The sequence below is a fragment of the Felis catus genome, chromosome D4, assembly GCF_018350175.1.
Source record: "Felis catus isolate Fca126 chromosome D4, F.catus_Fca126_mat1.0, whole genome shotgun sequence".
Classification (NCBI taxonomy): Eukaryota; Metazoa; Chordata; class Mammalia; order Carnivora; family Felidae; genus Felis; species Felis catus.
In genome coordinates, this window is record NC_058380.1 from 66,997,392 (window position 1) to 67,022,961 (window position 25,570).

Here is a 25,570-nt window from a genome sequence, read left to right on the forward strand (position 1 = left end):
GAGATTGTTTATAATAATGTGTGATTAGGAAACTGGTAGTAGGAGCTGGACAGAGTATTTTAAAGGTGCTTCAGATTACCTCTGTCATAACAAAATGCTTAGAGTTTATGATGATCGTGACTGTCATACCCATGAGTAATAGTAAGTTTTTGAAAGTTATGAAATTAAGAAGTTTATTTCTTTAGTGACACCGGTACCTCAGGATTTGTTTAATATACAACTATCTCAGACCGCATTTTTACTTTACCATTTCAGGAGCTGTGGCAGTGGCATGGAAGAATCCTCTTTCAAGCTGGTTCACTGCTATGCTCCATTGCTTTGGTGGAGGAATTTTATCCTGTGTATTGCTTGCGGAGCCTCCGTTGAGGTTTCTTGCAAACAACACTAATATATTACTGGCATCTTCGATCTGGTAAGCTGCCATTATGGTGAACTATGAGACATTGTAAACTTTGTTCTGTAAATTATTAGTAAGTGAAAGTTTTTTCTTTAAAAAATATTTTATGTTCTTGAAAAGTTAATGCATGTACAAAGGAAGGAACCCAAATTAAAGCCAGTGGTTTTAAGTACAAAGTTTGTCTCTTTCTCACCCTTCTCTTTTATCCTCTCCCAGAGGCAAGTATTGTTACCATTGTCTTATGTATCTTTAGGGGAAGCTTTTCAGATATGAAAGGGCATCAAATATTTGGCCCCAAACAGTTTATCTAACTAACTCAAACACATAGATGTACAATAGGATAAAATCAAGAATGTGACCAACTACGCAAGAGGTTCCAAGTGATTATGATTCATATATAATCATTGTTCTTGTCTTATTCCTATTGAATTTTTCAGAGTCTTAAGAGACTTAACACTAACTTTGTTTTTAATTTAGTTCTGAAGAAAAAAATGTTAGCAGGATTTGCTTTGGATTCTTGCAAATCCAAATTCAGTTATCTTTAAGAAGATTGATTCATCAAGCTAAAAAGAAGTATAATACAAATCAGAGTGTTTTGCTATATCTGAAGCGAAAACTATACTTTTAACTAAAAGCCATATCAAATATATAATATTAGGAACACTTAAAAGTTCACTTTTATTTTGATAAATTTCAAATGAATATGTAATCAGTGATAAAAGGGAACATTATAAATAGTAGTGAGGTGCCTGGGTGAGTCAGTCTTTAAGTATCTGCTTTTGACTCAGGTCATGATGTGACAGTTTGTGGGTTCAAGCCTTGCATTGGGCTCTGTGCTGACCGCTCAGAACCTGGAGCCTACTTCAGATTGTGTCTCCCTCTCTCTCTGCCTCTCCCCTTCATGTGCGCGCTCTCTCTCTCTCAAAAATAAACATTAAAAAAATTAAAAAATAAAACAGTAGTAGCAATGGGAAGAAGTAATAATGGGAACCTGTGGCAGTGGAAACAAGTAGGAGTAGAATGATAAATGTCATAACTAATATTTACTGATGTTCACTATATATCAGCTAAATTCTTTATATTCATATTTAATCATAAGGGTCCTATAAGGTAGCCATTATTTTTTGCATTTGACAAGTGAGAAAACTAGGGCATAGAGAAACTTTGCTAAAATTTACATACTTAGTAAGTGATTGAGCTAGGATCAAAACCAGGAAATTTGATTTTAGAGGCTTGACATTTAACAGCCACTGGTTCTCATAGATTTGGGTTTTTTTTGTTGTTGTTGTTGTTTTTTTAAGTAAACTCTGCCACCAACATGGGGCTCGAACTCATGACCCTGACATCAGGAGTTGCATGCTTTACCAACTGAGCCAGCCAGGTGCCCCTATCTCAGAGATTTTGTTTAACCATCTCTTAAAGTATAGGCTTTCACTTCTATGGGTTTTTTTTTTTTTCTTTTTTTTTTTTAAATTGAAGTACGGTGAACATACAGTGTTATATTAATTTTAGGGGCACAATATAATGTTTCAACAATTCTATACATTATTCATTGCTCATTAAGATAAGTGTACTCTTAATCCCATTCGCCTATTTCACCCATCTCCCTACCACCTGCCATTTGGCAATCAGCAGTTTGTTCTCTGTATTAAAGAGTGTTTTTGTTCTCCTTTTTTTTTTTTTTTTTTGAGAGAGAGAGAGAGTGCAAGTGAGCGAGGGACAGAGAGAGAGCCCCACAAGGGTTGGGGGGGGGGAGGGAGAGAGAGGGGAAAGAAAGAAGTGGGGCTCACCCAAAGTAGGGCTTGTACTCACCTGAAGCGGGGCTCAAGCTCACCTGATGTGGGACTCAAACTCACAAATTGTGAGATCATGACCTGAACCGAAGTCAGATGCTTAACGGACTGAGCCACCCAGGTACCCTGTTTATCTCTCTTTCCCCCCCCCCCCCCTTTGTTTTGTTTCTTAAATTCTACATATAAGTGAAACCGTGATGTATTTGTCTTTCTTTGGCTGACTTATTTATTTAGCTTTATACCACCTAGGTCCATGTTTAACATCACTAATTATCAGGGAAATGCAAATCAAAACTATAATGAGATACAATTTCATGCTGTCAGAATGTCTAAAATGAAAAACACAAGAAACAAGTGCTGGCAAGGATGTGAAGAAAAAGGAACCCTCATGCACTTTTGGTAGGAATGCAAATTGGTGCAGCCACTGTGGAAAACAGTATGGAGGTTCTTCAAAAAATTAAAAATAGAATTACCATATGATCTAGCAATTCCACTATCAGGTATATTTACCCAAAGAAAACAAAAAGATACATCCATTTTTATGTTTATTGCAGCATTTTTTATAATAGCCAAGATGTGGAAGCAACTGAAGTGTCCATCCATAGATGGGTGGATAAAGAAGATATGCCATATATATATAGTAGAATATTAGCTGTAAAAAAGAATGAGATATTGTCATTTACAACAACATGGATGGACCTAGAGGATTTTGCTATATGTTTTAAAAGGCTTTCTCAAGGACTTTTATTTCTATAACAATATTTTAAAAAGATATTGGCATAACATTTATTACAATTTTTTAATGTGTGAAGATGTTAAAGCTATATAAAAAGTAGGATATCCAGAATCTGACTCTTACTGTCACTTCCACTTCTGCTCCTGTGTACTAACCACCATTCTTTCTTGCATGGACAAAATGATTATTTAAAAATAAGTTAGAACATATTACTCTTATGCTCAGTAGTTTCTTATCCGATTAAGAATAAAATCTGGGGGACCTGGGTGGCTCAGTTTGTTGAGCGTTCCACTTTTGATTTTGGCTCAGGTCATGATCCCAGGGTCATGGGATGGAGCCCTGTGTTAAGTACTACACTAAGCATGGAGTCTGCTTAAAATTCTCTCTCTTTCTCTCTTTCTCTCCCTTTCTCTCCCTTTTCCTCTCCCTCTGCCCCTTTTCCCTGCTTGCACACACTCCCTTTCTCTCTACCAAAGAAAAAAAAAAGAACAAAATCTAAAACTACCATGGCCCATAAAACTCTATAATCTTCTCTTTCATTCTTTCTGATGTAATCTTTCCACAGTCCTCCTGTTCAGTCTGTTCTAGCCACATTGGTTATGCCATTTCTTGAACACAAGGTGTTTTTCTACCTCAGTGTCTTTGTGCTTGCAGTCTTCTCTTTGTAATGCTATTTCCCTGGAAGGCTCATATTTTCTTTTTCAGAGAGGCTTCCCTGACTGAAATAACACCTCCTCTCTCTTGACTATCACATCCTCCTTCCTTCCTTCCTTCCTTCCTTCCTTCCTTCCTTCCTTCCTTCCTTCCTTCCTAAATTATTTATTTATTTTGAGGGGGAGAGAGAATCCCAAGCACACTCTGCACTCACAGTGCAAAGCCCAATGTAAGGCTCGAATCCACGAACTATGAGGTTATGACCTGAGCACAAGTCAGATGCTTAACTAACTAAACCACATCATCCTTCTTTATTTTTCTCCTTAGACTAATTATTATCTGACATATTATCTGTTTATTTCTTTTTATGTTGGTCTGTCTCATTCCACTAAAATAATAGCTTCTCAGAGCAGAGACTTTGTTTTGTTAACTATATGATAATTACTTTTCTTGGTTCAGTAAATATATTGCTAAAGAAATGGACTGCTGTGTATTGTTATATTATAAGGCATTTCTGTAATTGAGTAGCAAGGAAGTACAGATCTTGATTTTTTGATCCCTTAAATGAAATAAACTTACTTGTCTGGGGTGCCTGGGTGGCTCAGTTGGTTGAGCATCCAACTTCAGCTCAGGTCGTGATCTCACAGTTTGTGAGTTCAAGCCCCACATCGGACTCTGTGTTGACAGCTCAGAGCCTGGAGCCTGCTTTTGAGTCTGTCTATGTCTGTTTCTGCTCCTCCCCTGCTCGTGCTGTCTCAAAAATAAATAAACCTTGACATTTGTGGGGAGTCTGATTACAGTTGTAGGAGAGTATTGATCCTGGTGATGCCGGGCTCGCCACTCCTGGATTTACACCTTCTGATAGCTCTTGCAGGGAGTAACCGCTAACCTGGCAACAGATTGTGAAGTCACGAGTCTTGAAATCCTTCTGTCTCCATGGGCCATCTGGCTTCGGTCTTTATGCTGTGAAGCCCCCCCCCCCCTTTAGATGCTTTTCCTTTAATATTCTATCATTAAAAATATATGTATGTCCCATGGGCACCTGGGTGGCTCACTTGGTTAAGTATCTGAGTTTGGCTCAGGTCATGCTCTCACGGTTTATGAGTTCAAGTCCCTCGTCCCAGCTCTGTGCTGACAGCTCAGAGCCTGGAGCCTGCTTTAGATTCTGTGTCTCCCTGTCTCTGCCCCTCCCCTGCTCTCTCTCCATCTCTCTCAAAAATAAATAAAACATTTAAAAAATTTAAAAAATATAAAAATAAAAAAATATAAACCTTTAAAAAAATTACTTGCCTATAAATGTATGCTTTCTTGGATTAAATGAAAAGGTGTGTTAGAAATGGAAAGTAAGAAATGCATTTTTATATAGTGAATTAATAGAATAATATTTAATTATTTGTTAACCTCGAATCTTTTATTATCCCAATTTTATATTGGAAGAAATTGAGGCTTAGAGAATTGGTGAATGGCAGGGTCTGACTTCAACACCACAAAAAACAAATATTTGGCCTAATGAATTATTATAAAGTATAACCTTGAAACCACTAGCCAAGTCAAGAAATAAGGCTTTGCTATCCGTCCGTTCTAGAAGTCTCTTATGTGTGTTCTAATCACAATGATATTCCCACCTTATATAACCATTACAATAGAACACCATTGTCCTGACTTTTATGGTAATCACTTCCTTGTATATTTTTATAATTTTGTCATCCAAATCTTCATCCATAGACACTATAATTTAGTCTTGCCTGTTAAAATATTTGAGGACTCTTAAGTCACTTTTGTTTTATAGATTCCCTCTCCATTCCTTTTTTTTTCCCCTTATAATTTATTTCTTGAAGAACCATGCCATTTGGCATGCAGAGTTTTCTAAAGTCTGGAATGTGCTGATTGCATACTGATGGTACAGATCATTATATTCCTGTATTCTCTGCGTTTCCTGAAAATTGGTAGATTGATCCAGAATACAAATCTGATTTAGGTTAGATCTCTTTGGCAAGATCATAAGAGGCCCAAAATACTTGATTTGCTTTCTCTTTTGTTGACATTAGACCTCTTACACTTAATGACTATTTTAAGTAATTGGGAAATGCAGAATGGTAATAGTCTAATTCTATCCTCTTGTGTATTAGACGGAATAGTATTATAAATAGATATTTCCCACTAATCTATTATTTAGTTACTCAGTTGTAGTATTCATGATAAATCCTTGATTCTTTATCTGTCAGTTTTCATGATAATTGGTCCCCTGTCATCCTCCAAAGGTAACTAGTTTTTTTTGCTTTTTGTTTTTTGGGTAATTATGAACTCATGGATTTAAGCGTATTTCATAGGTTTCAATAAATTGTAGTTGTCATTATTGAGGCTTAGATTATTTCATCTTTGGCTGGTGGGAGCTTCTTCACATTGGCTCATCAGACTGATTAGCTCCTTGCTACTTAATATTAGGTTGATTGATCTTCTACTTTTCTTTTGGAATCACTTATTTCTCTAAGGAGCTCTAGTGTCTCTTAGTGAGAAATGGCATTTCAAGACCACAATTTGAAGTAGAAATAGTCATTGTTATTGGATTGATTACTGTTTTTAAGCTTTCTCAGTGGACAGAGCTAAGAAAAATAAGGATAAAATTACTCGAGTTCATATTGATATTTCTAATTTAAATTCAAGAGCCTTTATTAAACTTTTCTCTGTTACATATATATTTCCTTTCTCCCACACTAAGAATTTTGTTTCTTGAGGGCACAAGACGTAATAGAATTAGAATACTCCAATGTTACTCATTGATTTTACTCTGTATTATACACATAATACACAATAACTTTGGCGTAACGGTACTAATACTACCAGTGATGTGATTACTGAAAATATATATATTTTTGCATATATACTTCTCTATTCCCATTTTAAAAATAGATGTACTATTCTATATTGTCATAGTTACAATTATTACATGCTATTACTCTTCCCTTCTTACTCTTCATTCAGTCTTAGTTTTACAGCTAATTGTATGTTTAATGCTTTTTACCAGTCCTTATGTCTGTGTCTCTCTAGTAATTTTGGTTGTTTGAAGTTGATTCTCTAGGAGATTCATCACTGAATTTTGTATGCTGGTGTCTCTTTTGTACTTGAAAGTAGGTATTACTGGATATAAAATAATTGGATCATACTATGTATCTTTGAGGATTTTAAAGTGTTACTCTATTTTCTTGTGTCATAAAGCATTGATGTGATAAAGTCTGATGATCATTTAATTTTCTTTCCCTTAAAAGTCATATACTCTTTTTTTCTAGATGCCCAAAAGATTTTTTTCCATTAAAGCCTAATAATTTAAATAAAATAAGTCTTGGTGTGGGTCATTCTGAGTCAGTATTTTTGGGTGTGTGGTATGTTCTTTATAGTAAGTACACATTTTTTTTAATTGGCAAACTTGTTTTAGTATTTGTACTCTTCTTCAGGAACTCCGATGATTGGTATATGACTCTTTGTCTTTCTAAATCAGTGGACTTTTAAAATCTTTTTTTAAATTTAAAATGTTTTTCCCTTTCCCTTTCTATTTCTTTGAAGGTAGTGTTATATTTATTTCTCTTTGTTTTCATTCTGGTTTGGTTTTCATTAATGAGGTGATTTCTTTTCCTTAAAAGAAATTTTTTTTAAATGTTTATTTATTTTTGAGAGGGAGAGAGACAGAGTGTGAGCAGGGGAGGGGCAGAGAGAGAGACACACACACAGAATCTGAAGCAGGCTCCAGGCTCTGAGCTGTTAGCACAGAGCCCAACATGGGGTTCAAACTCGCAAACTATGAGATCATGACCCTGAGCCAAAGTTGGACGCCTGACTGAACCACCCAGGCGCCCCTTCTTTTCCTTTAAAAATTTTTTTTCCCGAAGGATTATATCTTCAGTTCTCACTTTTTCTAAATCTGATGTTTTTCTTTTATGTGTTGTATCAGTTTTCTTCATGTCTTTAGCTTGTTTTGAAATAGTGGGTTACAGTTTTGATCTGTTTGGTGGACACATTTTCCTGAGTGCTTTCATTGTCTATAGGGATTTATTCTGCTTTTCTTTCTTATAATAAACTTGTGTGTGATTTGACCTTGATACTTTTCCATTGGGCATTTTATGTTGAATTAGGTTTCTTAAACTTTTAGGATAAGGTGGAATTCAGGAAACATTTTCTGACTTCATAGATCTCCTGCTTCTGTTGTTTTTATAGTGTTCAAAAGATGAGGACCTGCTTTCTGAGATTTTCTGTCTTTTCCCCTTCCCCAGTTTGGTCTGAACCTTCTCTTTCTTCTTTTGCTCTGTATTGCTCAGTTTTGATTCCACACCAGTGTTTTCTTCACATGGGGCTTATTCTGGGGGAAAGCTTGGGTGGATCAGTTTTGCAAGTTCACGGGGACTAAATTGCTTCATCCCCTTCAGACCTTCTTACTATGGATCCTTTGTGTCACCTGGTATTGGAGAATGCCAGAATATCTCCCAGTTTCAGCTGTTGTTTCCAAATGGGCCTGTTGTGCTTTCTAGTGAATACTCATGAACTATTTTAGAGTTGTTTTGTTCTTGGGTCCATTAGTTGCCACCTACTGCATTCTTCTTTCTGCCAAACAATATAGGTCTTGTGGGTGTTGGTGAATTGTCTCTGCCCATTTGCATTTTGGGATTTGAAGGGATACCTTGTCACATAGTTTTATTTTAAGTGTTGAAGATGGGATTTTGGTTTTGCCTTCTAGTTGCCCCGTTTTTATGTTGGGTTTTGAAGAGTTCGAAATCTGTGCAGACACTGGTGTCACCATCTTCCCCAAACCCTTGCTGTTAGTTTTAATGTCCCTTGTATGCAACCCCCCAACACCTGCCTGATCCCGTTTCCTTTCTTCCTTTCTCAGAGGTAACCATTAGCCTTAATTTTGTGGTTATGATTCCTTTACTTTTTTGTGTACTTTTAGCATATGTGTGTATCCCTAAACTATAGTTTTTGAAAGTATTATATATGGAATTATACGTTTGTATTCTTTTTAATATATTTATTTTTGACAGAGAGAGACAGCATACAAACAGGTGAGGTGTAGAGAGAGAGGAGTACAGAGGATCCAAAGCAGGCTCTGTGCTGACAGCAGAGAGCTCTGCATGGGACTTGAACTCACGAACCGTGAGATCATGACCTGAGCTGAAGACGGGTGCTTAACCGACTGAGCCACCCAGGTGCCCCCATATGTGTGTATTTTTTAGTGACTTGCTGTTTTTGGTCAGCCTCTGTTCCTGAGATCCGATCTTATTGTATATGGTTGTAATTTATTAATTTTCACTGTATAGCATACTAGAATTAACTGTCATAGTTTATTCATCTATTCCTCTGTTGACAGAGGTTTGTTTCCAGTCTTTTCCCCCCCATTACAGTGTTGTCAAGAACATTCTTGTATGTACTTACTGGCACATGAGCAAGGTTTTCTCTTGGTATTTGCTTAAGAGTAGATTTATTGAGTTACAGGGAAAGTGATTCTTAAACTCTGCTAGATAATGGCAAATCATTTCTCATGGTAGTTAATTATTTTACATTTCTGTTGTATTGCACCCAACCTAAGAACTGGACTTTACCAATAATTTACGTATATTTCTTTTCCCCTATCCCATTTCTCTGCACTTTTCCTACATATAACCTCTATGTTTGTGTTTATCTTACTTTTCTAAAAAGTGTATCATACATATGATTATCTACACAGTAAGTTTTTAGTTTTACTTGTGTTTGCCCCTATTTTAAAATGGGGTATTGCACTGTATATAGTTCTCTGGGACTTGTTTTTTTGTTTTCACTCAACATTATGTTACTAAGATTTACATGTATTTACTCATGTGGTCGTTCATTCCTTCTCATGCTGTATAATTTATGAATATTTATATTTTATTCTGCTAATGAGCATTGTTATTGGCTGTAAAACAATAACAGCTGCTGATGTAGTATTCACTATGCCCTAGACACTTTTCTTATTGCTTTGTATATTACCCCTTTAAACCTTACAAGAACCTTGTGAGAGAGATACAATTTTATTCTCATTTTTCAGATGATGTAACTGAGGCAAGATGGGTTAAGTCACTTGCCCAAGGTGTCACAGATATCTAGTAGTTGGGGCCAGGATTCAAATCTAGGCTGTCTTTAGTTGGCTCTTATTGTTTTGGATTCTGGAAATACAGGCAATATCTCTGTCTTTTCAGACTCTTAAATATAAAAAATGATACTTGTTTAAAGACAGTATTTTTTACTGTTTTCTTTTTTAAGGTTTTAATAGTGAGAAAAAATGTTATAATGTTTGCTTTATTTGATTTTAATTTGAGAGATGAAATGATGTTTGGAATGTACTTCAAACTCTAGCAAGCTAAGCTACGGGATTCTGTGAATGCCCTTATTGGAAAGGCCATCTTTATTTAGCACAATAGCTCACAGTGCTCACATGTGGATATTAGCACCATCTACTGGCAACGGGAAACAATAACTTGTTATGTCATAGTACAGTATTGTTTGGAAGATACCTTTATAGGATTTTTCTTTTTGAAAACTGCTTCTGGGGATATTAATATTTTGTAATTTTTCTGTGTATTGGGTTTTGTGCCCCAGTTTGATTTCCTTCAACTTCCAAGTATCGACTATTAAATATTGCGCATTTGCATAACTGAGACTGCATTATTTTGAGGAAAAATATAAGAAAAGGTATGGCTTTATAGGTCTGTAATTCTTTGTCTTTTTCAAAGCATACACAAAATACATAAACTTATTAATTTGTTGGAATAATAAGAGCAAGAGCAAAGCTGTCATATTGGATTAATATGAACTTTATTTAGTTTGTCATTCTTTTTGGCTTAGTTAAGTAAAACTGTCTTTTGTAGTCAGAGGAGTGGAATTAGTAGTAGAATGAAAACAGAATTCTCTTACTAACTGTGGGAAGCTTCTCTGTGCTAAGCTCTTGGTATTAACCTAAATTCTGCTTTTCATCTTTCAATTGTTTATGGCTTGGCATCTTATTATATCCTATTTAGACTAACTTCTATTATTTTAAACTTCTATCGTTTACTATTTTTCTCTCTCTTTCAACTTATGTGACTTAAAAATGTTTGAGAAATCAGTTGCCTTCTCATTCTATTTCTTGTCTGATATGTTCCATTTATTCCTCTTTTCCAATATGTTTTCTTTAGATACTTTACAAGTAAAGTATAGAGGAAGAATGGCTGTTTAGGGAGCCATTGGTCTGATAACGTTTACTTGTGAATCTACTGAGAACAGCAATCAGTCGTTTTTTTACCCTGTGGCTATTTAACACTGTAAATGAGAACTGTTTTTTGTTTAAGATGTTAGATTATTGTAGGTATACTTTAGAAATATCTGAATAAATAGGATAAAGACTTGTTTATTTGAAAACAGCAGTAATTACAGATTTTAGACCATGTACCATAATGTCACATAGTTGGATATAAAAGTCCAAGGTTGCTAGTAGTTGAGGTTTTCAACTTATTGTAAAGATAGTCTTGGTGTAGAGAATGAAAATGGGGTCATTTGTATTCTCTTTTAGCTTTTATTGTTTCTTTGAGTTGTTTACTTTGGAACATTCATTCCTGCTAAAGTGAAATCTAATTTCCCTTTCTTAATATGATCTGCGGTGGATACCAAAGTATTTTTATTATATTTTAAAATGTTTTTAAAAATTACTTAAGTGTAATTTTTCCCTCCAATACATAACTAACTTATTTTATATTTAAAAAAGTTTTTTTCAACGTTTATTTATTTTTGAGAGACAGAGACAAAGCATGAGGGGGGAGGGGCAGAGAGAGAGAGGGAGACACAGAATCTGAAGCAGGCTCCAGGCTCTGAGCTGTCAGCACAGAGCCCGATGCGGGGCTTGAACCCACAAACTGTGAGATCATGACACGGGCCGAAGTCAGACACTTAAGTGACTGAGCTAACGAGTCTATTCTCCCCCCCCCCTTCTATATTTAATGAGAGAAGTGTATAGAGGCTCTCAAAATACATGAACATGTAAAATTTTTAAATTGAGTTGTTTCAAAATGATTTTTATTACCCTCAGATAATTTATTCCTTTCTCTCAAATTCTTTAATTATCAACTAATTCTTTGACTTGATATATTTTGTATTTTGTCTCCAGATTAACTGCTAATAAATGGTTTAATTTAGAGCTGTTTTTCATCGTGCTGAGTTTTAGGTGAGGGGGTAACAAAATGATTACTGCCATCTAAGGACTATTGTAACTTATTATGTTATAGAGAAAAATGCATAAAGAGATACGTTGAGGCATAAGAACTGATTTGTTTTAGTTGTACAGAGCCAGCAGAATTTAGTCTGAACTGAGAATATTAAAATGAAACTCCCAAAGTCAATGTACATGGTAGTATTTGACTGGGACCTTGGAGAATAGGAAGGAATTGGTAAGTGGAGATGAAGAGAGGGTGCTTCAGCCTGAACAAACCATTGCATCCTGCATTGGATCTCTGAAGTAGTATTTATAAAATTTCACATTCCATGAATACTTTTGGGAATTCTGACTTTATGAATCATGAATTGTGGTAAGGCTAACAACTTCTTTTGAAAGAGATAATACTTCATTCACGTTGTGTCTTCTGTATCACTCTGCTAGAAAGAAGATTATGTTCTGCTTTAAGCACACAGTTGTCTGCTAGAGAGTATTGTAGGAATGGGAGGAAAAAACTAGTGTGTTTCCCAATTGACACTATTGGTAAACTGTTTGAATGGATGCTTAGAATAAATGAGGCTTCAAAAAGTAATTTACCTGAGGAGTTATTCTTAAACTAGTATCACAATTTAATTGAAGAACAGTTTCATATACCTTCACCTGTATGAAAAAATATTTTCCTCAACACAAATCTGTCTCCTTGAGAGCTATGACTTTTCTTTGCATAGGTCTTAGTTTATGTAGAACACAAAAGGACACAGGTGAAGATGTTAATAGGGTTGAAATGCAGGGCTCTTCTGTAATTCCTTTTCCCAGAAAATGACACTCTAGCTAGAAAAGTCCCTATCCTAAAAGTGATTGTACATTTCCTTCATTTTGTTAGTGGATTTAGCACTTACTTTCTAGAAGAGTATAGGCACAGATGAGGCACTCCGTAAATACTTTTTGCATATATACAGTATTCAGAAGTCTAAATAAGATGAAATTCCCCTTTGATCATATATTTTGGGCAGATTATTACATATGCCTCCTATGATTAGAAAAATTGACTCTACTCAATCTGTGGTCTTCTTAGGTCAAATTCCTTGTTTATGTGGATAATTCAGTTTGTTGCATTTGCCACATTGTTATTGCATATATTCTGGGTTGTTCTTCTGATTTAATTGTTTAAAATCCAAGCTTACTCAACTAAATTGAGTATATATTTAAATATTTGTTAAATAATTTGTACTTACATTTATGTATCAAAACATTTATATATTAACATTTATTTAAAATTTATAAAATGTCTTAAAATATTTTTATTATAAATATTTATATTTTATTTATATATTAAATCATTTAAATTTTTCATTTCAGGTATATTACATTTTTTTGCCCATGTGACCTAGTTTCCCAGGGCTATTCTTTCCTACCTGTTCAACTCTTGGCTGCGGGAATGAAGGAAGTGACCAGAACTTGGAAAATAGTAGGTGGAGTCACACATGCAAATAACTATTACAAAAATGGCTGGATAGTCATGATAGCTGTTGGATGGGCCCGAGGTAATATTAACAATATGTGTTTTTAAATAATCTGTTATTGATATACTACTGCTACCGAACAATTCTGTATTTACATTAATGAGGACAACATACTTTAGTAACTGTAGTTTTGGAAGTAGGGAGTCTTTTTTTCTGTTGGCTAGTAAAGTAAATTCATAACTGGCATTTTCACTAGTACTAGTCATCAGCCATTATTTTGAGCCTATCTTACTATATAAAATTTTTACTATTGGTTTGATTAGTAGTCCAGAACCAGAGGGATTCATAGTTAATTAAGGTATAGTATAGTGCCAGTATAAATAAATTTACTTCAGAGATTATGTAAAGAAATTATATAAGAAATTTCTTTTTTGTGTTTTTTTCCATCCTGAATAACTAAAAATAGTAAATAGGCTTGGTTATGGGTTCCTCTTCACTTTACATCACTTACCTTCATTGTTGAGTTCTTTTGTATGTAGAAATTGAATAAATTTCTCTAATCTCTTGTTATATTGTACTGCACCTAAAACTGATATCAGGGAAGGAAATAATAAAGCAGAAAATTTTATTTTTCAGGCAAAGAACATCTTTGTGCTTGAGGCCCCATTTTTTAACCTTAATTATGGTGCAGTAGACAGTTGCCACGCTGATGAACAGGAAGAATTGCAATTGTCCCAGTACCATAAATGTACAAGGAAACTTTTTCTCCCTCCTCAAAATTATATTTTGAGGATCTTCTTGGGACTTTACATCAGGAGATAGAATTACAGCTTTGTTTCAAATGTTTTCTCCATAAAATTTGACTAAATATTCTTGTTTTATTTTATTTTTAGGTGCAGGTGGTAGCATTATCACGAATTTTGAGCAGTTGGTAAAAGGAGGTTGGAAACCAGAAGCTAATGAATGGCTGAAGATGTCCTAGTGAGTTGGTATAAACTAGACCGAGACCAGCTTTTTATCTTTAGATCTTACCAGATTTCTTAATGCGTAGGCAATGGAGCTGAAAAAAATTAACAGTCATAGGAAACTTGTTCTTTCAAGAAGTCTGCTCTCTCAGATGTAGTTTTTAAAATAAATACTGATTCTTTTCTCTGGGGATTCTTCCCCTTAGAAAATAAAACTAAACAAAAACTTTTGCATTGTTACAGGGTTGTGGGAATGGTGTGTATTTATGAAGAGAGAACTACATAGGAACCCACTTCTGTGGATGGAAATGAATCCGTTGCAGGCTCTTGTCATTTTCATTAATGACTACAATATCACTCAGATTTCAAATTACACGTTCTGGTAGTAAAATGTCAAGCTTATGGGAACAAATCAATCCATTATCAATCCAAATCAATCCCCTGTTGCTTTAAAAATGAGAGTTGAGCTTAATTACACATAAGGAAAGATTAGAGGAAATAAACTATAACTGTTATAAATGGAGCAAACAAGGCCTTGATTGATAAGTTATAAGTAAGACATTAGTGATATTCAAGGGAAATTTTTCTCCTTTTGAGTATATGTCTCAAAATGTCTTCCATAAAACATTTCTTGGTGTTTTATAACCAAAATCAAATTGTTTCTCCTTTGTTCAGAACTTTGGAATGACTCCCCAGATGGCCTGTAAAACCCTCCAAGATCTGCCTTTCCCTCATACCGTATTTGCTTTGACTTCATTTCTTACTATTCTCTCCTTCTCCTTTGCTTATATCCTTGAACAGGCCAGGTAACCTGTACATATTCTTCAACAAATTATGAGTAGACAATAAATATTAGATAAATGAATGAATGATCAGTTGGTCAAGTGAGATTGATCATTAGTTCATTATGCTATTTTGTGTATGTGTGTGTATATATCTATTATCTATTACCAAATACTTTTGCATAGTAGAGAAAGCCTATATGATGTTAGAGAATACATATATTGTCATAAACAGAACATTGGTAGAATTATGAATGTTAAAGGTGCTGGTGAGTACTCAAGGAAATGAGCATGATATTGGAAAGTGGAGGAGATGTGATACAGTTATATAGTGGCAGAAAAATTACTTGAATTGTGTGCTACAGTTGTGTGGAAAGTGTAATTTGTAAGCAGTGAACTTGTCTATTTGGCTGAGGAGATTTTGAAGCTGTGTTAAAGGTCTGACTGGTTTCTTCTTGATGCTTATAGTAAAGTGAGAGATGAAAGAGTTGAACTGCTGAACAAAGAAACCAAGACTGTAATAATTTGGAAAATTCTCAGCCTATCCAGATTGCAAAAGATGATAAAATTAAGAGATTGACTTTTAGGACAGTCTGTGGTGGAGAGAAGGTAAAGGGTCTGTCTGGAACTTTTGCTAGTGTTAAAGAAATTAGGTGTATGACTCATGGATCCATTCAGCCAACACAACACAAGCCAGGAATAGACATGAGATTATCCAGGAAAGGTATGTGGAGGACCATCTTAACTAATGGCATGGATCCCTGTGTCATATGCTGGAGACCCACAAGGTTTTTGAAAACATTGTATAGTAGAAACACTGCCAGCTTGCACTGAGAAGGACAGAGATAAGATGAAATAAAAGAAGGCTGTCAGCTCCGAAAATTCTATAGGCAGGAAACAGGCTTGATAAAACTGTTCAGCTGCAAACATGTGTTACCCTTCAAGGAAAAGGAAGAATGGATTTCAGTTGGGAGCCATGGGCCTATTTTAGTATATGTGCTGCAGAAGCAAGCACTGAGAGCCGTGAGCCTAGAGCCCTGAGGTCAGACCCGTAGGCTGGAATCCAGGTGCAAAATCCAGAGCCATAGGTGCAAAATCCAGAGCCATAAGTGCAGAAGTTCGAATTGCGGACTCAGATGGTGGAGCCTGATGTCACAGAGGATTATTCCCAGGCTTTGAAACCTTGAAACCTAATTGAATTGGCTCTGCTGGGTTTTGAAATTGCATAGGACCAGTGACTTCTTTCTTCCTTTCCTTTCATTTTCTCCCTTTTGGAGTTGGAATGTCTCTAATTATTACCCTATACCTATCCCACTATTGTATTTTGGATACAGATAAGCTCATTTTCTAGTTTCATAGGAAACTAATACAAGAATACTTTTTAAATGCATCCTGATCTTCCAAACCAGTCTCATTGACATTTTCGTAAATCTCAGCCCTTCTCCAATCCCCTGCCCCATTTTATTGTCTACAAAATCATTGCTTTTCAAATTCAGTGCTTCTGAATTTATGCTCTAAGGGAATGCAATCCAAAATGGAATGTGAGTGTGCTCAAAGGATACCCATGATGAGGCACTGTGGTACAGAATCTAAACTATTAGAAACAAAGATTAGTAAAATGACACTAAGATAAAAGTAATTCCTTTTACCTCATCCTTTAAAAATGTCCATTTGATAAATAAATAGTTTGGTGTACATTTTTAATACATTATATGTATATTTAATTTATAAATTAATTGATAAACATGTATTAGGGAGTGTCATAAAACCCCCTTTTTTTAACCAGTAGGGATGTGCAGTTAATAAGTTTTAGAGACCAGGTGGCCTGGTGGTTTCAGTCAGTTAAGTGTCCAACTTTGGCTCAGGTCATGATCTTGTGGTCCATGAGTTCGAGCCCCATGTTGGGCTCTGTGCTGACAGCTGGGAGCCTGGAGCCTGCTTCAGATTCTGTGTCTTCCTCTCTCTCTGCCCCTCCCTCACTTGCTCACTCGCTCTCTCTCAAAAATAAATAAATATTAAAACAAAATTAAAAAAATAGTTTGAGAGACCATTGTTCCAGAACATTAATGCTGCCCAGTCAATTGTTAAGCAAGGTCTAAAGCCCTGTTGCCCAAACCTAACCCTATTTTGAACTCAGTCCTTAGCTTGTAATAAATAAATAGGTAATTTTTCATAAAATGGCTTATAGTGACTTTTAAATTTGCCATATTTTGCAGTATGGCATTCTAAGAGTTTATCATTTATATTTCTCTAGTTGTAAACATAAGCTAAATAATGATCTGTTACTGAGATATACTTTAAATGTGTGGCAAATATATAATATGAAAGTAATGCTTTGTGCTGGAGTTACCCAAGTAATTGTGCTGGATGTGGCTTATACTGTTGTATGAGAGCTGGTTGTGTGTGTCTATCTCTTCTCCATTCTGCACAGCAGCCTGAAATTGACTGCGATGGGAGTATCTACACCATGGAAATGGGAAGATACTATGTAAATCAGGGCTTGCTTTTTTCCTTCTCCCACCTGACTGAAGGAGCTTTTTAGCACTATAAGGACTAATCTGCTTTTTTCTAAGTCATACTGTGGAACATGGGACTTTCATATTTCGTAAAAAAGTAGTATATGGTCAAATGTGTTTCAGAAGTACTGTAAATAGAAATGAACTCTTTTTATCAGAGTCACAATATGTGTGAACATTCTAAGATCTCTGATGCTTTATCAGAGTGAAATTATACTTTATATAATGTAGCACTTGTAAAACTTGAGAAGTATATTCATAGAACTCTTTTTCATCTATTACTAACTCATGAGTATATTAAATTAATATTTTTCAGAGTACTCTTTGAGAAATCTAGAGATGGATCATGTATGTTTATTACTTACTGACTTAAAATGCATTTTATTTTCAGCCCTGCCAAGGTAACCCTACTGGGGTCAGTTATCTTCACATTCCAGCACACCAAACATCTGGCAGTATCAAGGCATAATCTTATGTTCCTTTATACCATGTTTCTTGTGGCCACAAAGGTAAGAATTCAAAGTAGCTATAAATCCATATTACAAATGCTTTATAACCAGAATTCTGCGTATTAGGCAAGAAACAAGAACATTTACTTTTTACTGTTGTTACAGTCTAAAAAGGTAAATTTTGGGTTGTTTATTCAGTGCATCCATGACTTTTTGAAACATAGCTCCTGGATGATTCCACATTTGATTTATGCTGAGGCTATCATGAAAGATTTGCAGATAGTCTAATAAATGTTGGAGGCCAGAATAGTAGAAATAGCTATAGCTGATCAGAGTGCAGACAGCAATGTCTCATTTGTAAAATAGGATACTTAGATGTTCTCTGAGGTTCCTTAAAGTTTTAACATTTCAAAATTTTATAGTGGGGCATATTTGTGTGTAGTGTCTTGTATTATTATTGCCTTGTTGGAAGCTTTATTCTGTCTTGAAGATAGGAGGTAGTGTGGTGTAAGATCACAGGTTTTGGAGACAGGCAATCTTAAGTTCAAATCCTAGCTTTGCTATCTAATTCCTGAATAGGCAAGTCACTTAATGTCTCTGAATCCTGATTTCCTCATCTTCATTATACAATTGTTGAGAGGATTGGAGATGGTGCATGTCTTTCTATTACTGGGACATATCTTATGAATTTTATTGGCAGCTGTATCATGAGTCTAATTCTGATTATTGTTACTCTTACCATTATTAAATATTGTTCCCTATTCAAAAGTAGACAGTTGGTTTAAAAATACGAGTATTATTTAAATGTAGAGGAATTTTATAGCTAACTCTCAGCCTAGGTATTTTTGGGTAAAAACTTACCTATTGGATTCTTAAAAGGAAGACAGTATATATTAAATAAATTTATATCTTAGAAAGAACCAAGTCACTATAGGGATAGTTTATTTTTGTTTCAGTAGTCCTACTATGGAGGTGATCTGTGGCTGTAATTCAAGTACTTCAAATAACTGAGGCAAAATCTCTTCATATGTGTCCTCTTCCAGTCCTTAACATTTTGAGCTGTATGTATTTTTTTGTAACAGCTTATTGAGATATATGTTACATACTGTAAAATTCATCCATTTAAGTGTACATTTTAGTGTTTTTTTATATATTCACAGAATTGTGCAGCTGTCACCACAATCAGTATTAAAACATTTTCATCACTCCAAAAAAGAAACATCATGCACATTACCAGTTACTTCACATTTTCCCTCAGTCCCTCCAAATGTAGGCAACCACTGATCTACTCTCTGTCTCTATAAATTTGCCTATTTGACATTTCATGTGATTACTATCATACAATGTGTCCTTGTGACTTATTTCTTTCACTTACCATGTTTTTGAGGTTCATCCATGTTGTAGTATGCATTAGTATGTTATTCCTTTTTATTGCCAAATAATAGTCCATTGTATGGATATACCACATTCTGTTTATCCATTGGTTGATGAATATTTGGGTTTTATTTTTTTGGCTAATAGGAATAATGAGCTGTGAGCATTCATGTAGTTTTTTGTGTGGATATGTGTTTCATTTCTTTTGGGTGTAATATAGAAATGGACTAGATAATATAGTAATGCTGTGTTTAACCTTTGAGGAGCTAACAGACAGTTTTCCATGGTGGCTTCATCATTTTACATTCCCACCAGCAAAGTATGAAAATTCTAATTTCACATACCATCATCAATGCTTGTCTTTTTTATTAGAGCCATTCTAGTGGTTGTGATGACTGATGACTAATGGTATTGAACATCTTTTCATGTGTTTGTATATCTTTGGAAAAATGTCTATTCAGATCATTTGCCCATTTTTTAATGTGTCATTTGTCTTTTTAATGTTGAGTTGTAAGAATTCCTCATATATTTTGGACCCTAGACCCTTACTAGATTTCTGATTTATAGATATTTTCTCCCATTCTGTGGGTTGTCCTTTCACTTTCTTGTTTTTGGAAGTGCAAATTTCTAAAATTTGATGAAGTCAAATTTAACGTATTTTCTCTTTTGTTGTATATGTCTTGATGTCATATCTAAGACACTGTTGCCAAATCCAAGGTCAAAAAGATTATCTCTATGTTTTCTTCTACAAGTTATATAGTTTTAGCTCTAATTTAGCTCTGTGATGTATTTTGAAATAATTTTTGGGTATGGTATGAGAAAGGATTCAATTAAACTTCATTCTTTTACATTCTGTGGCTACGTAGCTTTACATTCTTGAAGATTCCGTGGGTATCTATTCATCCTAGTATTATGTATTGAAAAGACTGTTCTTTCCCCCATTGAATTGTCTTGGTCCCCTTGCTGAAAATCAATTGTAAATGTGAGGGTATTTTTCTGGATTCTCACTTTTGTTCCCTTCATCTATTTACTTATCCTTCTGCTAGTACCACATTATCTTAATTATTTTAGCATTGTAGTTAGTTTTGATATTGAGAAGTGTGAATCCTCTGAGTTTGTTCTTTCTAAGGATTGTTTTGACCATACTAGGTCATTTGCATTTCCATATAAAATTTAGGTTTAACTTCATAATTTCTGCAAAGAAGGCCAGATCATATTTTCATAGAGATTGCCTTGAATCTGCAAATAAGTTTGGGAGTATTGTTGTCTTAACACTTTTAAGGCTTTCAAACAATCAACACAGATGTCTTTACATTTATTAGGTCTTTTAAAGTATTTTTTTCATGATGCTTTCAGTGTATGAGTCATACATATCCTTTTGTTAAATTTATTCATAAGTGTTTTATTCTATTTGATGCTATAGTAAGTGGAATTGTACATTGCAAACATGTAGAAATAAAATTGATTTTTGATCTTTCATTCTATAACTTTGCTAATAAATTTGTTTGTTAGCTCCAGTAGGTTTTATGGGGTTTTTTTTTTTGGTGTGGATTCCTTAGGGTTTTGTATATTCAAGATCATGTCATCTGCAAATAGAGGATAGTTTTACTTCTTTTTTTTTTTTTCAGTCTGCATGTCTTCTATCTAATTTTCTTGTGCAGTTGCCCTGGATAGAACCTCTAGTACAATGTTTAATTGAAATAGAATGAAGATCCTTTTCTTTTTCCTGATTTTAAGAAGAAGCCAGTTAGTCTTTCACTATCTTAAGTCTTTATCATATTAAGTATGATATTAACTATGGATCTTTTATTGGTGCCTGCTATTAGATTGAGGAAGTTAGTTCCCTTCTATTCCTAGTTTGTTGAGTGTTTTTATCATGAAGGAGTATGGGGAGCTGTATAATTTCTGAAATTTTCTAACTTTAATCTTTAGAGAAAATGAACTTGTATTGTGGATTTATTAGAATAAGTACTACTGGTGTCTGTTGAATTTTTTAAATTACAAACATCAGTTTTTGTTGAAGTCCTAATTTGTGGAGTAAAAAGGAATTTTTCTTACAATTATTGCTGGATATATAGTTCTTTATTATAATATTTAAACACCATATTGCAGTATGGTAATAACGTACAGTATTAAACTTGTCTCATAATATTTCCCAGCATTTTCCTGTTATCCACCAACTTACTATTTTTAAAAATTTGTTTATGTTTATTTATTTTTGAGAGAAAGGCAGAGCAGGAGCAGGAGAGGGGCAGAGGAAGAGGGAGACACAGAATCCGAAGGAGGCTCCGGGCTCTAAGCTATCAGCATGGAGCCTGATGCAGGGTTTGAACTCATGGACCGTGACATCAGGACGTGAGCCAAAGCCAGATGCTTAATCCACTGAGCCACCCGGGTGCCCTTGTTATCCACCTACTTGTAAATAGAATGTGCATTTTTATGCATACTTTTGCCTAAGTTCCGTTTAGGTCTCTACTGATTTTTTAAAAATGTTTATTTATTTTTGAGAGAGAGAAAGAGAGCGCACTACTGAGCTGGGGAGGGGCAGAGAGAGAGAGGGACAGAGGATCCGAGGTGGGCTCCCCGCTGATAGCAGTGAGCCTAATGCGGGGCTCAAACTCATGAACTGTGAGATTAGGACCTGCTGAGCCACCTAGACATCCCTTACACTGATTTTTGAATGGCTTGTCATTTGTTTCTGAGTAGCTACTATAGTTTTTCTTTTCTTAGATATAAAAAAATGAATTGACAGAATATTCAGGGAAAATTTGGCAGTAATTATTTTTTCTTTACTTCACTCTTTTCCTGTAGTATTTATATAGTCAGGAGATTTGCATTGGCTGTTTTGGATAATCAGTGCTTTGGCCTATACAAAGATACTAATAAATATGATTTCTCTTTTCAAAGAGAATAGCTCCCCAAAGGTAAAATAAGCACACAGAAAACTATGATGTAAGTATAAAAATAGTGAGCTCTGTAAGAGAAACAGAAAGTAAATGCCCCCAGCATTGCTCACCCTGTGGTATCTCTGATGGTATCGCAATCCACCAAAAGCCACTCTGTGCTAAGTCACAGTAGTCTCCCTCTTGACATGTGCAGGCTAGCCCTAAGCCAAGGACTTGTGGTACCATATAGATATCTGGAGTCTCCTCCTGGACCCCCAGAACATGCCCAGTTTCCTCCTCTTTGATACCTTACCCTGGTCAAGTCTATTTAGATTCACCAATACCAGTCTCTGCTACCTCAGTTTCAGTTCTAGCTTCCTGCTTGAGAAGTTGTCCTGAGACAGAAGTGAGGGTAAATGTGTGAGTCACTTTATCAGTTTGTCTTTTCTCATGATCAGTCTTACACTCTCTGTCGGCCAGTGCCCGAAAGTGTTTGCCTCATGTATTTTGTCAGGTTTATGGCTTTTATGCCTGGAAGGGTAGTCTAGAATCAGTTCTTATGTCATAGTCAAGGAGAAAGTTCCTCTCTTCTTTTTTGATCAGTCTTGTCAGAGGTTTTTGTATGTTATCCTTTTCTGAGGACCAACTTTTTGGTTTTGTTGTTCCTCACAACACATTGTTTTACATTGCTGTGTCTCATATCACATGTTTTCGTGTATATTATTGTCATCCAATTTACATTCCTCTTAACTTACACTACAGTTTCTTATTTGACAAGCGTGTTTTAAAATTTCAAATGTTAAAAAAATCTTTAAAAATTTTTTCTTTGACAGCATTTTAGACAGTGTGTGTGGTATTCTATGGTGTTTGTTGAGACTTCATTTCTCTACTAGTATTGATGAGATTTTATAATTATTTGTATGTATGAAAAGTAAATATATTCTTTATTTTGGAGGTGTAAGGAGTCTACATATATCTACACATATGCTTATGATGTTTCTTAAATTTTTTTTTTTTAATGTTTATTTTTGAGACAGAGAGAGACAGAGCATGAATGGGGGAGGGTCAGAGAGAGAGGGAGACACAGAATCTGAAGCAGGCTCCAGGCTCTGAGCTGTCAGCACAGAGCCCGACGCGGGGCTCAAACTCATGGACTGTGAGATCATGACCTGAGCCGAAGTCGGACACTTAACCGGCTGAGCCGCCCAGGTGCCCCTATGATGTTTCAAATATAGTATATAGTTACTAATTTTTCCATGTCTGGTCTATTAATTTTTTTCCTTTTTGAGAGCATTATGTTAAATTTCTTCCACTTTCTCTTGTCTCTTTCCCCCGCTCTTTTAAAAAAATGTTTATGTATTTTTGAGAGAGAAAGCATGAGAGTGCACGTGAACAGTGGAGGGACAGAGAGAGAGAATCCAAAGCAGGCTCCAGACTGTCAGCAGAGAGCCTGATGCGGGGCTTGATCTCACAGAGTGTGAGATCATGACATAAGCAGAAATCACAAGTCAGTCGGTTGCTTAATCTACTGAGCCACCCAGGCACCCCATCTTTCCCTCCCTCTTATCTTTGTTTTCTTTCTTCCTGTTTCCAGAACGCAAGCAAGCTGAACATTCAGTGATGCTCAGTTCTTGTATGATCCCAGTTTCATTCAAGAAGGACTCTGTTCTCCTTTTCCAGCTCTCACAAGTCCTTTGTGATTGTTAAAATCCAAGTCTCAGAGGAAAGAAATATGTGCCAACTAAGACTGTTAGTATAGGGCAAAGCACATGGACTTTGGAGTAAGAATTTGAAATCTAGGCTTCACAGTTTTAAGCACATCATTTATCTTTCTTTAAGTAGAGTTACACATATCTTAAGGGATATATGGCTTTTGTTTGGCACTAGCATACAAAGTCACATTATAAATGTGAAGCATTATGTACCAGTAGTTGATTTCAGTGTTAATGATTATAAACATTTTAAAGTTAAACAGGAATATATTATGGAATAGAATTCAAAATACACTTTTTTTAAAAGATAAAATAAAATATGACATTTTATATTTGGCATGTCTTCATTTGAGGTTCTGCTAAGTTCACTTTCTTCCATCAGAGATGATTTGAGAAAAGTTTGAGAAGCATGGATTATCTTTTGGCTCCTCAGGATAAGGAGTTATCATGAAATAGTGTTATTGTGAAATGAAGCACAGGGAGACTTGAGTGGTTAAGAGGGATTAAAACTGAAAGGAGTTTGTTGGATTTTGAAATGGAGAGGTATTTGGTGACCTTGATAAAACCAGTTTCAGTGGACTGGAAGAGAATAGAAAAATGATTGTAATAGACTGAGGTGAATAAGAGAAATTGAAGACAAAGCATATAAACTATTTTAAAGGGATTTAGAGGGAGTATAAATAGAAACAGCCCAGGAGAGCAGTTTGGCAGTATCTGACAAAGTTGAAGAATCATATATCTTGTGACTTGTTAATTCCATTTTCTAGGTATAACCTCTATCAGTCCTCCAATATGTGGTACAGAGACCAACTTCATCAGTATCTCTTTTAAAAAATGTTTTAGTGAAGTAGCATTTTTTTTTTTTTTTAAGATCCCTCCAATACCCAGGCCACCAACTTACTCTTTCATGTAAATACTCTGATTTCTCATCTTTATTATATGTGGTCTTTTATTCAGGGCCTCAGATCTGAAAAAATTGGGCTAAAGGATCTTATACAGAAAGTTAATCTGACAGTACATTTTCCAGAAATACAAAGAATAACTTCAAAGGGCTGTGAAGTTTGCAAAACACTTAAGAACAAGCTCTTTAAAAATTTTTAAAAAGTTTTTCATATAGGGGCGCCTGGGTGGCGCAGTCGGTTAAGTGTCCGACTTCAGCCAGGTCACGATCTCGCGGTCCGTGGGTTTGAGCCCCGCGTCGGGCTCTGGGCTGATGGCTCAGAGCCTGGAGCCTGTTTCCGATTCTGTGTCTCCCTCTCTCTCTGCCCCTCCCCCGTTCATGCTCTGTCTCTCTCTGTCCCAAAAATAAGTAAAAAACGTTGAAAAAAAAATTTGAAAAAGTTTTTCATATAATAAAATATACTCATTCTAACATTATGTTTTGTCCATTGATGGACATTTGGGCTTTTTCCATACTCTGGCTATTGTTGATGCTTACTGGTCATTTCTATTATCAGTGTTCAAATCTTTGCCCATTTGTGAAAATTATTTTTCTTATTATTGACTTGTAACAGTTCTCAGTATGTTCAGATACCAATTCTTTGTGAGATATCTGAATTGCAAATATTTTTCTCCTAGTTTGTGGCTTTCTTTTTTTTCCTTAATATTGTCTTTAGAAGAGTTGAAGTTTTTAGTTTTGATGAAATTCAGTTATCA

At 35.2% G+C, this 25,570-nt stretch overlaps 1 protein-coding gene across 3 annotated transcripts in view; it reads left to right on the plus strand.

Annotated features, from left to right (window-relative positions):
- The window catches only part of TMEM38B (transmembrane protein 38B), a 51,950-nt gene that overhangs the window by 12,184 nt on the left and 14,196 nt on the right, over positions 1 to 25,570 (plus strand). For 2 of the 3 annotated variants that reach the window (XM_023242537.2, XM_006939345.5), the window contains 4 exons: positions 256 to 412; positions 13,128 to 13,312; positions 14,125 to 14,212; positions 17,886 to 18,003. In XM_023242537.2, the coding sequence (XP_023098305.1) occupies positions 256 to 412; positions 13,128 to 13,312; positions 14,125 to 14,212; positions 17,886 to 18,003 (548 nt within the window). The remainder of the gene's footprint in view (positions 1 to 255; positions 413 to 13,127; positions 13,313 to 14,124; positions 14,213 to 17,885; positions 18,004 to 25,570) is intronic. The other variant, XM_045042798.1, reaches the window with a different exon arrangement.